The sequence below is a fragment of the Vicia villosa genome, linkage group LG2, assembly GCF_029867415.1.
Source record: "Vicia villosa cultivar HV-30 ecotype Madison, WI linkage group LG2, Vvil1.0, whole genome shotgun sequence".
Taxonomy (NCBI): Eukaryota; Viridiplantae; Streptophyta; class Magnoliopsida; order Fabales; family Fabaceae; genus Vicia; species Vicia villosa.
The window spans coordinates 121741998-121756055 of NC_081181.1; the positions used below are offsets into that span (position 1 = coordinate 121741998).

The 14058-nt window shown below is 37.8% G+C and overlaps 2 protein-coding genes across 2 annotated transcripts; both read left to right on the forward strand.

Moving 5' to 3' along the window:
* Positions 1-450: 450 nt before the first annotated feature.
* Positions 451-7016, forward strand: LOC131649906 (uncharacterized). The gene is made up of 6 exons (XM_058919646.1): positions 451-1000; positions 1114-1275; positions 1432-1542; positions 1873-2224; positions 2311-2617; positions 6927-7016. Exons 1-6 carry the CDS (start codon positions 451-453, stop codon positions 7014-7016), a joined length of 1572 nt encoding a protein of 523 aa, XP_058775629.1.
* A 2451-nt stretch (positions 7017-9467) lies between these two features.
* Positions 9468-12648, forward strand: LOC131651937 (thioredoxin reductase NTRB-like). Its single transcript, XM_058921666.1, has 2 exons — positions 9468-10517; positions 12377-12648. Exons 1-2 carry the CDS (start codon positions 9494-9496, stop codon positions 12445-12447), a joined length of 1095 nt encoding a protein of 364 aa, XP_058777649.1. The 5' UTR covers positions 9468-9493; the 3' UTR covers positions 12448-12648.
* The last annotated feature ends 1410 nt before the right edge of the window (positions 12649-14058 follow it).

Sequence of the window (14058 nt, forward strand, 5' to 3'; positions counted from 1 at the left end):
ATACATAAAGATGTGGAGTTGGCCACTTTGGAATTCTTCAAACGCAGCTGGTTGCTCCCTAATTTCAACGCTAATATTTTGGCTCTTTTACCTAAAGTCAATGGTGCGAACTCGTTGGGGCAGTTCAGGCCAATTGCAATTGCTAACTTTAAATTCAAAGTGATTTATAAAATCCTGGCTAACAGCTTGGCGTCTATAATGTCTGGCCTAATTTCTTCAGAGCAGAGGGGCTTTATCCAAGGGAGACAGATCAAGGATTGCATCTGCCTGGCTTCAGAGGTGGTCAACTCCCTGCACAACAAAACTTATGGAGGAAATATTGCTCTAAAAATCGATGTGACAAAGGCATTTGATACCTTGGAATGACCTTTCCTTATCAAGGTTCTAAGGAGCTTTGGCTTTTGAAAAACCTTCTGCCATTGGATTGAGGTTATCCTTGGTTCTGCTACTATGTCTATCTCTGTTAATGGTTCCTTACATGGATATTTCCGTTGCACTCGTGGTGTTAGGCAAGGTGATCCTCTTTCACCGTTGCTTTTTTGTTTGGCTGAAGAGGTACTAAGCAGGCAGATTTCCAAACTGGTGGAGGATAACAAATTGTCTCTTATGCAGGGGTCCAGGGGAGTCAATTTTCCTTCTCATTGCTTCTATGCGGACGATATCATGATTTTCTGTACAAGTAGGAAAAGTAATCTCCAAAACCTCAAAAATCTTTTTGTTAGTTATTCCAATTGTTCTGGGCAATTTGTTAGTCAATCCAAATCTACCATTTTTTGCGGAGCTATGGTCCGGTCTCGGCAGCTTGAGCTTGCTCAATTCATTGGATTTCCATTAGGATCGCTGCCTTTCTTGTATTTGGGAATTCCTATCTTTAGAGGCAAGCCTAAGAGGATTCATTTTCAACACTTGGTGGACAAGATAAAGAATAAGCTAGCTAATTGGAAGGCTGTGTTGCTGTCTTTTGCAGGTAGAGCTCAGCTGATTCGTTCGGTTATCCAAGGTATGATGGTTTATTCTATTACGACATACTCTTGGCCTTCTTCTCTAATTAAAGAGCTAGAGGCTTGGATCTTGAACTTTTTATGGTCTGCGATGTCAATAAAAGAAAATTAGTCACGGTGGCGTGGAGCAAAGTCTGCAGGCCATTTTCTGAAGGAGGGCTAAACATAAGGTCTCTAACAACCTTAAACGAGGCGTCCAATTTGAAGCTTTGTTGGGACATGTTGTTGTCTAATGATTCTTGGGCTAAAGTTCTTCGGGCTCAGGTTCTAAGAGGTAATAGGTGCATCGTTCATCACATTTCTTCCTCTATTTGGAGTAGTATTAAGAGTGAGTTTCAGGTGATTAATTCGAACTCCACATTTCTGATTAGTAATGGTGTTAAAACCAATTTCTAGTTAGATATTTGGTGTGGTGATACTTGTCTGGCAGATTTCTTTAACTTTCCTACAGCATGGCGTTCCTCTCTTAATTACTCAGTCGCTAGTTACATTCACAATTACCACTGGAACCTGCCTCAACAAGTGATAGATTTATGTCCAGGTATCTCTTCCATGGTGCAACAAGTGGACATCCCCTTAGAAGAAAAAGAGGATTGTCGGGTTTGGTCTGCCACCGAAACAGGATATCTCAATCTAAAAGATGCTTATCAATTCAAATATAAGAAGAATAATCAATTCTCTTGAGCGAAATTTGTGTGGAGCAAGGATATTCCGCCTGCCAAGTATGTTGTCTCTTGGAGGCTTATGCACAATAAGCTTCCCACAGATGAGAATCTAAAGCTGCGCGGTTGCTATTTGCCCTCGGTTTGTAACCTGTGCGGTACCAAAGAAGAATCTTCTTTCCATCTTTTCTTTGCTTGTTCTTTTGCAGGTAACATTTGGAATTGTCTGGCCGAAGTTTTGAATTGCAGGATTCAGTTATCGTGTACCTCTGAGGTTTGGAAGCTTTGCGATCGGAATTGGAGTCCGCAATGTAAGGTGGTGGTTCAGGAGCTTTGTATCAACACCATTCACACAATCTGGAATTGCAGAAATATGAAGAGATTTCAGAACAATCCTACCTATTGGAGAAATGCTATTACCAATATTAAAGCCGACGTACAACTTGCCGGAACTTGGACCAATCTTCCTTTTAGGAATTCTATAGAAGATTTCAGAATCTTGAAGCTTTTCGATGTTCCGATACATCCGCCTCGTCCTTCTCTTATCAAAAAATTTTTTGGGTACCTCCCCTAGACAATTGGGTTAAAGTCAACACCGACGGTGCGGTCAATAATTCCTCTTCAGCTTGTGGTGATATTTTCCGCAGCAGCTCTGGTGATTTTATCATCGGGTTCTCTAAAAATCTCGGTAAACACAATGCTTTCTTTGCTGAATTATCTGGAGCACTGAGAGCAATTGAATTAGCTCAGCTTCACCATTGGAATCATTTGTGGCTCGAAAGTGATTCATCCCTTGTTGTGAAGGCCTTTAGCAACCAGGCGGCTATCCCTTGGCTCCTTAGGAACAGATGGATTAATTGCCATGTTTATACTAGACATATTAATTTTCTGATTACTCATGTGTATAGAGAGGCCAATTCTTGTGCCGACTTGTTGGCAAATGAAGGCCTTACGGTAAATGGTTACGAGTCCTTCATTTCTATTCCGCCTAGGCTTTTGTCCAGCCTTTTGGCCAACAAGTTAGGTCGGCCCAATTTTAGAATCACACGCTTTTGAGTGAGGGTTGGATCTGCCCCCCTCCTTTTTTGTACTCTTCTTCTTTTTTATAATATTACCCTTTTATAAAAAAAAAAAAATTTATACGCTTTCGTGTAAGATACCAATGGGGTGGGTTGAGAAACTTTCCTATTTTAAATATGTCATATATTTGTACCAAGTCTAATTATTTATTTGTTTAAAATAAATAATGAGTAACTTATTATATTATATTAAAATATAAAAATTTGGTGAAAAAATAATCATTTATTTTATGTACAGACCCATACGTTATGAGTAATTTTTAAATAGCTAAATGAATAATATCTCGAAATAAAAATAAATTATTTAAAGATTATTTATAAAACATTCTATTAATTTGATTTATAATTAAAACTATTAATAATTTATTTAGAGTTTAAAGGTAGTGCATTGACAGTGTAAACTAACTTTACACATACAACCAATCAAAATCCTTACACTTGTCATGTCATATTAGTTTTTTAAAATTAAAATTGTGTTTTAATTAGATACATGGTTGTGATTGGTTGACAGTGTAAAAATATTTTACACTGTCAGTGCATATTCCTTTTTCTAATTTATTTATTAAAAAAATCATTTTTTTACCATAAATTACATTAATTATCTACTAATTTTTTTTATTTAATTGAACTAATAAAAATTCTATTAATTTAATTTATAATTAAAATTATTAATAATTTATTTATTAAAAAATTATATTTTATTACCATAAATTACATTAATTATCTAATAATTTGTTTTATTTAATTAAACTAATTACAAATAACTTATTGGTGTAAAACTATTGGAAAGTGAAGATTTTGTTTATGGAAACGTGGGATAGGCAGTGTAATAATTATAAGATTTCAAGTTTTAATGACATAAAAATCTGTAGAATGCAAAGAATCTACCCACTATAAGAATCTTATAGATAATAATTAGAATTGAAAAAAAAAAAAGTTAATCTGTCAATTATTTAGCCGTAAAAAACTTTTAGAGATATTATTATATATTAATTTTAAAAATATTATTATTTTTATGATCAATAATTTGAGACTGTTAATTTAATATATTTTTATTTTTATTAGATTGATTAATGTTAATTATTATAATTGTTATTAACAACTTATTAATATTGATTACTATGAAATTTATATGAAAAATGAGCGAAATGAAAAGAGTCACCCATGATTATTCATGTATCAAATTCAAAATGATTGTACACAAACAACCATTAGCATGAATAGTGCAAAACAAAATGGATCAAACAATACTATAATGTTGTAGAAAAACTATAAGAACACCTTGAACAAACTTGATGCATATCTAAAATCCTATCCTAATTCTCATTCAAACTTTCTCTAAAACTCAACCTAAAAAACAGAGAAAATTGTTGAATTCATACACTATAAAAAAAAAGAGAAGCCTTGATGATAAAATAATAATCGAAAAAGAACAAAACCTTGATGAGGAATAGAAGAAAACAATGCAAATGATTTAAGATTCATCATAATGTATAAAACTCAATCTTTCGATCCAATAAACCGATCCTCAAATGCTATGGAGATATTTTTCGAATGAATCAAATGGTTTGGACAGAAGAAAGAAAAAATGAAAGGCTTACAATGTATTTGGTGAAGGATGTAAATGTGATACTATGAAGGCAAACCATTAGGGTTTATATTGTAAAAGGTTATAATCCAATAGTTATGCATTGTACGTGTGAGAAAAATTCATAAGGTTTAAAACATAGGCAGAATCAATGAATTTCTTAAGAAATATCAAAAGCCATATAAATAATTGGAAAACAAAATAATTAATAGTGAGTCATTATTTAGCCTGTTATTTATATTGTATGAACTCAGTCAATCCTTGTTTTTTTTATATTGTATGATTGTTGATTGGTATAAACTCAGTCAATCCTGTTATTTTATTTATGTCTAAATTCATAGCATGTATGTTAGTGGCCTTATTGAGAGGTTTTAGAAAACGTCACATTCATTCTGTATAGGAAGAAAATATTAGTTTTAATAAAAGAATACAACTTCTTCAATATATCATTCTCTTATATAGTATCAACCGCTGATCTATCTCTTCTCCAAAATCAAACACCATGGCTGTTGACTTTTCTACCACCATTATTAACCCAACGACGACGCTCACCCGTTCGTCATCATGCACTTCATCAACGCCATAAAACTTACCACTTCAAACTACATAACTTGGAATTCGCAAATTCAGGCAACTCTCACCGGATATGACCTTTTCAAATTCCTCAACAGCGAACACCCTGCTCCGCCTACAACTCTCAGCGCCAACAATGTCCCCACCCCCAACCCGATGTTCACTTCCTAAATGCGTTAGGATAAAATCATTTATGGCGCTCTGGTGGGCACCCTTGACACCTCGATGGCTTCGTTAGTCACTCGAGCCACCACCTCCAAAGAAGCATGAGATATTCTCGCCCGCACCTATGCCAACCTATCAAAGGGCCACCTTAATCAACTCAAAGCCAAGATGCACTTGTCAACAAAAGGATCTCAGTTGATCATTGCATACATTCAATCGATCACTTCGATTGCGGACCTCCTTGCTTCGCTCAAAAAATCAGTTTTCGATATGAAGTCCTTGTCTCCTCTGTGCTCCAAGGTCTCGACGGAAATTATCAGTTCATTGTCGATTCAATGAAGGCCTGAGACACCACCATCAATATTGACGACCTTCATGAGAAGCTCATTGTCAAGGAACTAGAACTCCACTCCGCAACAACCAACTCGGGCGCACCGACCACATCCCTGAATGTGCAGTCTCACCCTCGAATCAATCGGCAACACCATAAGCATCCATGCAACCGCTCACCTTCCACTCACTTCCGACCTCCTCCCATGGCCCCCCGCAACATGCCCGACCCTTTCTTTGCAAATGCCAATGGTGTCGTGAAATGGGCCACATCGTTGCCTACTTTTCTCTCTTCTGCCAACAACATTCGGCCGCTCATCCTCCAACAATACCCAGAAATCCTCCACCTCAAGCTCACACTGCCAACATTACCTCCACCTTTCAAAACTACATAGTCGACAGCAGTGTAACACATCACATTGTTAATGACCTCGATCGAATCTCTGTACATTATCCCTACAACGATGCAGACGAAGTATTCATAGGCAGTGGTGAAGGTTTTCAAATCACTAACTCTGGAACTCTTTCACTTAGCACTTCGACATCTATGTTTAATTTACCAGATACTCTCTGTGTTCCAAAAATGACCAAAAACATTATTTCTGTTTCTCAAATTTCAAATCAACAGAACTGTGCTATTATTTCCTCACCTACTCTTTTCATGTTAAGTGTCTCAAAACAGACAGGATTCTTCCTAATGGACCTTGCAGAGATGGCTTGTACGTGTGACCCAGCTCCTCTCCTATAATTTTGTCTTCGTCCCGCAACTCCATCCCACTATGGCACCATGCCTTAGGTCATCCACCTGCCACTACATTCAAAATAATTCAACTACAACTTCGGATTAGCTCCCCCAATTTTGAGCAATATGATTGCACCTCATGTCAACTACATAAGAGCCACAAGCTACCGTTTCACAATTCTAGTCTTTGTTCAAATTATTTTCTTGAAGTTATTTTCTCAAATGTGTGGACCTCTCCAATATCGTCGTATGATGGATTCAAATAATATGTATTTTTTGTTAATCACTTTACACGATATTCTTGGATTTATCCCCTCAAACGCAAATCCGATGTCTAAAACACATTCATTAAATTTCGGTCACTTGTCAAAAATTACTTCAAAATAAAAATCAAAATTTTCTCTTCTGATAATGGCAGCGAGTTTATAGCTTTACAAAATTTTCTAAGTCAAAACGGAATAAGTTACTTTACTCCACCACCCCATACTCTCGAACACAATAATATATTCAAAAGTAAATACTGTCACATAGTCGAAACAGGGCTTGCCCTACTATCACACTCTGGAATGCCACTTGAGTTTTGGCCTCACACCCTTCTCACCGTGGTATATCTCATCAATCGACTTCCCACCCCAACCCTACAAAATCGATTACCTTTTTCTATGATTTTTAAACAAAATGCCGATTATGCTAAGTTAAAAAGTTTTAGTTGTTTCTGTTTTCCATGGTTAAAACCATATACTGCTCATAAATTGGAATCCACATCTGTTGTTTGCTTTTATGTAGGTTACTCCACCACTCAACATGCTTACTATTGCATGGACCCAAAAATCCGACGACTTTACACCTCGAGGCACGTCAAATTTGTTGAAATAGAATTTCTGTTTAGGCAACAACCCAAAACCACACAAAAATCGGACCACCATATCACTACCCATCTTTCCACCTCCCAGGCCACCTCCCTCTCCATCCCAATCGGCCTCATCATATCCCATTTATCCATCTACCTCAACTCCAGACTCACTAACCTCCAATGACAACCCACTTAATTCTCCTAGTCCAACAAACTCAGCAAGTCTCTCTGAAACAAATCGCCCCTAGCTGACACTCCCTCCACCTCTCTATCATCATTCTAAAAACCACAATTAACACCACCACCCACTGAAATCATACCAGATCGTGGCATTGTCACTCGATCCCAAAAAAACATATTCAAACCCCTTCACAAGATGAACCTCTCTGCCAGTCCTCATCCACTCATTGAACCACAAACCATCATGCAAGCTCTCAAGGATCGAGCGTGGCGGGAAGCAACGCAAAGGAATATGATACCCTATGCGCTAACAATACCTGGACTTTAGTTCCACCCCACCCTACACAAAACTTGGTTGGTAGCAAATGGATATTTAGAACCAAATACCTTCCAGATGGTTCAATTGATCGTCTAAAGGCAAGGCTTGTCGCAAAGGGCTTCCATCAACGCCCCAGATGGGATTTCCATGTGAAGTTCATCCCCGTGGTAAAATCGGTTACCGTTAGATTCATTCTCACGTTAGCTGTCTCAAAGGGTTGGCACTTGTGTCAACTCGACATCAACAATGCATTCTTAAAAGGTTCGCTTTCTAAAGAGATGTACGTGTGCCTACCTCCAGGCTTCACAGATCCATCTCATCCCAACCACGTCTGCCGGCTCAACAAGGCCTTGTATGGTCTCCGACAGGCACCGAAAGCGTGGTACACTGAACTTTATTCCTTTCTAATCCAAATTGGTTTTGTCACCTCTACTGCAGATGCGTCACTTTTCATCCATTCCAGTTAGTCAATATTTCTTGCCTTATGGGTATATATGGATGACATTATCAAAACATAGAACACTGACACAACCGTCACCCAACTTGCTCAACGCCTTATTGTTCGCTTCTCTCTCAAGGACTTAGGCACACTGTCATATTTCCTAGGTGTTGAAGTCATCCCACATCCTTCCGACGGCCTTTTTTGTCCCAACGAAAAATATGTCAGTGACGTACTGACCAAAGTTGGCATGGAGGATGCCAAACCAGTCACAACACCACTCTCTACATCAACCCCTACTCAAAACAAAAGGTGAACCAATTCCTTCACCCACCGATTATCGGTGTATTGTCAACAGCTTGCAATACCTAAGCTTAACTCGTCTCGATGTTGCATATGCAGTTAATAAACTATCCTAATTTATGCAACAACCCACCTCATCTCACTGGGCTGCTCCCAAACGCCTACTTCGGTATCTTGTCAGAACTATCGACAGGGGCATAGTCATTTCTCCCAGTCCATCCATAATATTACATGCCTTTTTCGATGCCGACTGGGTTGGTAACACAGATAATTACGATCTCTAGGGGCTCCAAAAAGTAGGGAGTTGTAGCTCGTTCCTCCACAGAAGCCGAGTATCGTGCCTTCGTAGACACTGCATCCGAAGTTATGTGGCTCATGTCTCTCCTCAAAGAACCCCAACACTGTATCCACCAACCTGCTATACATTATGATAATATGGGCGTCACCTTTCTTTCATCCAATCGAGTATTCCACTCTAGAATGAAACACATCGCCATCGCCTATCACTTTGTTCGGGAGAAGGTGCAACACGGTGTTTTTCGGATAACCCATGTGACCACTAGCGACCAGCTCTTCGATGTTCTGGCGAAGCCTCTCCACCGTCCACAATTTAAATTCATCATCAACAAGCTCAGACTTTTCCAACGGCCGTCCGACTTACAAGGGCCTATTCGAGAATTAAATTAATCTTATTTACCTTTTTATTTATTATTGTTTATTCATATAAACTCAGCAAATACTATTGCTTTGTTTGTGCCTAAAATCATATTATGGAGAGGGTTTTTTTAAAAACCGTCGTATTCACTCAATATAAGAAGAAAATATCAGTTAATAAAAGAACACAACTTCTTCAATATATCCTTCATATAACTTCTTCATATGTATGTTATATTATCTTATATTCTATCCTTTTCTTAACTTTGCACACAAGAACAATTAGGATTGCAACACCTTCGATAAAAAGACAAATATAACAAAAAAAAGCAACGAACAATTTAGGAATAACCAATAGAAGCAAGCAACCAAGTACTGTACCTGTTCCAAATTCCAACCCGAGTCTCACATTTTTGAACCGCGGTGCAAATTTTGAAATCGAGACGCGCTTTCATTAAATTCAAATTAAAATTAGAAAGTATTAATTGCATTTTATTGGTCTATAGGAAAATATTAATTGCATTTTACAAAATAAAATAAAAAATAAAATAAATTCCCTTGAAAATAAGGCAAAATTAATATGAAGAAGACTATAGAGGAGGGAAATGAAATTCAGATTCTGCGCTTATAACAACAACTGGAGCAATCTCTATAACAAAGCGCGAAACCTAATTTCCACTCAACGCTCTTCCTCCGCCATGACTGACCCCCACATCCTCAAAACAAAGCTCTGCATCATCGGGAGTGGCCCCTCCGCCCACACCGCTGCCGTATACGCGGCCCGTGCTGAGCTCAAGCCAATTCTCTTCGAAGGTTGGATGGCCAACGACATCGCTCCCGGCGGTCAACTCACCACCACCACCGACGTAGAGAATTTCCCTGGCTTCCCTGAAGGTATCCTCGGCGGAGAGCTCATGGAACGGTGTCGTCAGCAATCTGTTCGCTTCGGGACTGAGATCTTCACCGAGACGGTTACCAAGGTCGATTTCTCATCTCGTCCTTTTAGGGTTTATACTGATTCGAAATCTGTCGAGGCTGATTCGGTTATCGTCGCTACCGGAGCTGTTGCGAAACGGTTACCGTTCACTGGCTCAGGAGACGGTCCGGATGGTTTCTGGAACCGAGGGATCTCGGCTTGTGCTGTCTGCGACGGTGCGGCTCCGATCTTTAGAAACAAGCCGTTGGCGGTGATTGGTGGTGGAGACTCGGCTATGGAAGAGGCAACTTTTCTAACAAAATACGGTTCTGAGGTTTATATAATACATCGTAGGGATACGTTTAGGGCTTCGAAGATTATGCAGAGCAAGGTGGCGAAGAATAGCAAAATTAAGGTGATATGGAACTCGGCGGTGGTGGAGGCTTATGGGGAAGGAGAGGCGAAGAGACTTGGGGGTTTGAAGGTGAAGAATGTGGTGACAGAAGAGGTTTCTGATTTGAAGGTTTCGGGATTGTTCTTTGCAATTGGTCATGAACCTGCAACCAAGTTTTTGGATGGTCAACTAGAACTTGATTTTGATGGATACGTTGTGACAAAGCCAGGGACCACAAAGACTAGTGTTGAGGGAGTTTTTGCTGCTGGGGATGTTCAGGATAAGAAGTATAGACAAGCTATTACTGCTGCTGGCACCGGTAATTCTATTGCATTCCACCAGTATTCTTACATTATTATATATTCGATATTCATTTTTGAGGTGTTTATTTGTGTGATTCCTTGTTTATAAATATCCATGTTTTGTCAATGTTTGTGATATTGTGTGTGGTTTGATTTACATGTTATATCTGGTGCAATACTTATTGTTGATTATCATGTAAGGGAACTGGTGATTGGCTGATTGCCTGTTATTCCACTGAGTGTTAAACCTAGTTTGTATGTGTCATCTTAAATGAGATTGGGATGTATCCAATAGAGATTGATGAACTCACCTTCATTCCACGATCTGTATTGTATAGACTGTGATGGGATGAACTGGTTTTTAAACAATTATGGGTTCATCTAAGGGAGTTTATCAGAGTCAACATTCATTGATTGCCCAACTCTTTACTGTTCCTGATCAGCGAGTTTATTAGCCATTGAATAGTTAAGTTTTTGAGTTCTAACATTTGCAGCTCAAGAATAGCATTTCTTGTATATTTAGCTGCAAACCTGATTGATTACTTCTAATTACATAATCAAGATTTCAACCTGTTGTCAGAGCTGAGCTGTGTATGTAAGATCGCGAGTTGCTGCATAGGATAGTGCGATCTTATGTTTCAAAACCACTCCTTAGTGTAGTGATGTGAGGAGAAGCAGTGAGATTGCAGCGAAATTTCCCCCAAACTGGGTTCGGTTTTTGTGACAAAAAACTTATTACTTTAGTTTAAATTGATTTGGGCCGGGTTTTGGTAAAACCCAGGTTTTAAATGGTAAAAAGAATAAAAATCAAAATGTTTTCCTTCCTCACCAAGTTCTCTGTTCAGATCAGAGGCAAAATGTCTTCCCTTTTTTCTCTCACAGCCTCTCCCATATTCCTCTGCCTCTCAAAAACTCTTCCATCTGCTCCTCTGTTTTTTGCAAGTTGGGGGTGGTTCCTCTGTTTATTGCAAGTTGGAGTGTGGTTCCTCTCTTTCTCGTGATTTCATCATCTGTTTCCTTGTGTTAGTTCATTCATTTTTTTGTTGGGAACCAATTTTGATCTTTTTGCGTAATCTATGAAGTTATGTGTTTATGATTACTAAACTTTTGAGTTAACTCAATTGTACAAATGGCCCCATAAACGCATCTAAGAGCCCAGAATGAATCTAATCTCTTCATGAAGGTGAACATACTATTTTGAGTCTCAGTCCATTTCTTCATGCATAAATGAAGTCTCAAATCAGAGTACATGTGCAAACCCGTCTTGCAAATTAGCAATCAACTCAGCGGTGCGTGAAGGTTAATGAATCTTACTTTGATGTGGTGAAACCTAGCTCTGTCGAGCTAGCTAACTATTAGACTAAAGAAGGAAACTCATTCCCATCCATCACTCTTCAATATATTATTCCTTTTGATTTGTCAAATATTCCATTTGTTTTGATTGTGTTGCTCTTTGTATGAGTTGTAAATCTATCTTGTCCTACACGAGTTTGTCTATAAATTTTGAATTTAATGGTAGTGTAGTGTCTGGTCTGTAAATCCATCTTTGTTTCATTTATCAGTTGCATACATAACATTTAATTGTGTACTTGGACATTTCAAGCTGATTTATTGTGCACTTTTGTTTTGAAATGAAAATATGAGACTATATATTGGCTAGGTAGAGGACAAATTGTATGTATTGGGAATTACCACATTGTTCTGTCATTGGATATGAAGTTCGAACTCCAAATAATTCTGACCATGTTGTAAGAATCTTAGCGCCACACTTTCTTTGGATTCAATAGTTATTGCTGGCCATTCTATATCTACAATAATTGCAATTCGTAAATCAGAGTTAGGTTATGTTTCAGAAGAGTTTTTATCCTTGGTGCAGGTTGCATGGCAGCTTTGGATGCAGAACATTTCCTGCAAGACATTGGTTCACAACAGGATAAGAGTGATTGACTAGCTAAGGGGTGTCCAGAAGTCAGAAGATGCTTAATTAGAAGCAATGTTTGATTTCTATAAATAAGATTGAAAACAGCTATTTATGTACTCTGCCAGAATCTTTATTTGTTGCTATTCGAAATTTAATTTAATCACGGAGTTAAACATGCATTATTTGTAACATTGAATCTCAGAAATTTGAATATTGTTACTATGAAATTTTGATCTATTGGGCCAATGGAATGAGTTGGATGCTCTGATGATGCAAAGATGTTTGCTCATGTTCTGCCTCTTCCCCTCTTTCCACTCTATAGCATTTTAGTAGTTTCTGTCCCAGGCATTTCGGGTATGCATGGCAAACCAAATTGTAAGAACCAACTTAGTTTATGGATCTGGTTTGATAAACTTAACCAGTTTTTATAAAAACTAGTTTTGAGAATGCAAAGTGGTTTCAATCCGGTTTAGATAAAAAAACAGTTTACAAGTGGATTGGTTACAAAATATTGGTTTTTTTAATTAGTATTAAATTTGATTTTTTACTTAATTGGTTTTAAAAATGGATTTTCATTGGAATGTTTAAGAAATGAGTAGGGTTACTTGAACACAAATAAAATATGTATGCATGTATAAAGATGTCCACGGATCATGCCAACCGTGGTAGCAGTCCCTCGTCAAGTCCGATCCACCTTATCAAAGGCATGGCTGCCATGTTGCAAGGTGACTCCTAAATTAGTAACCCAGTCAGGGACAACTCAATAAAATGAGCAAGAGGCTCAGATTTCAGTTTTAGTGCCCAAAGAAAGATTCAGAAATGAAGAGCTAGTCCTGAAGAAGACCAGTATGCAAGCAAGAGAAGAAAGCACTATGAAAATTGATATTGGTGGAGTAGTGAATGAAGGTGCTGGAGATGACATAGCCATGCATCTTAATCTGTTATTTGATGTCAAAATTGTATTGTCAGACATTGATAGTCAGACGGATCAGAACGAGTAAGTATTATCAGCTAGAATTTTCAAGACTTAGGTAACCTGGTTGCAACTTATAATTTGAAATACTTCATTCGAAAATATAAACCATATGTTATGTTTATGTATGAGACATTGTATAATTCAAATAAAACAAAAAAGATGCATTATGTGTTGAGTTATGATTGCTGTTTCACAGTGGATTAAGAGTGACATGATGGTGGAGTGGGTTTATTTTGTTGAAGTTGGTAATATTCATATTAGAGGTGGTAATTGGAGGTTGACAGTGTTCTATGGGCACTTTAATGTGAGCAAAAGGAGAAGCTCTTGGAACTCGATTAGATATTTATTAGAAAACTAGTGGTGCATTTTAAGGGATTTCAATCATTGTATATCAGGTGAGAAGAAAGGCAGAAGAACGACCCAACTAGTTGATCAACAACTTCATGTAAGAAGTATTGGATGCATGTTTCTATGGAGGGATATCCCTTCATTTGGTTCAAGAGTCTTGGCACTTAATAGGTCGATAGAAGAAAATCTTGATCGTGTTTTTACTAATAAAGCTTGATGTTTTTTATTCCCAGAAAAGAGGTGGAGTGGATATTATTTAGTTTTGCTTTGATACTATTTTATTACTTTGCTATCTTATTACACTAACTTTGTA

Excerpts from the sequence above, each read along its gene's own strand:
- LOC131649906 (XM_058919646.1), top strand. The coding sequence starts at position 451 with ATGTCTATCTCTGTTAATGGTTCCTTACATGGATATTTCCGTTGCACT. Across the intron at positions 1,543-1,872 it reads AGTGATAGATTTATGTCCAG|GTAACATTTGGAATTGTCTG; the intron begins GTATCTCTTCCA and ends GTTCTTTTGCAG. Across the intron at positions 2,618-6,926 it reads TGGCAAATGAAGGCCTTACG|GTTACTCCACCACTCAACAT; the intron begins GTAAATGGTTAC and ends GCTTTTATGTAG.
- LOC131651937 (XM_058921666.1), top strand. The coding sequence starts at position 9,494 with ATGAAATTCAGATTCTGCGCTTATAACAACAACTGGAGCAATCTCTAT. Across the intron at positions 10,518-12,376 it reads TATTACTGCTGCTGGCACCG|GTTGCATGGCAGCTTTGGAT; the intron begins GTAATTCTATTG and ends TCCTTGGTGCAG.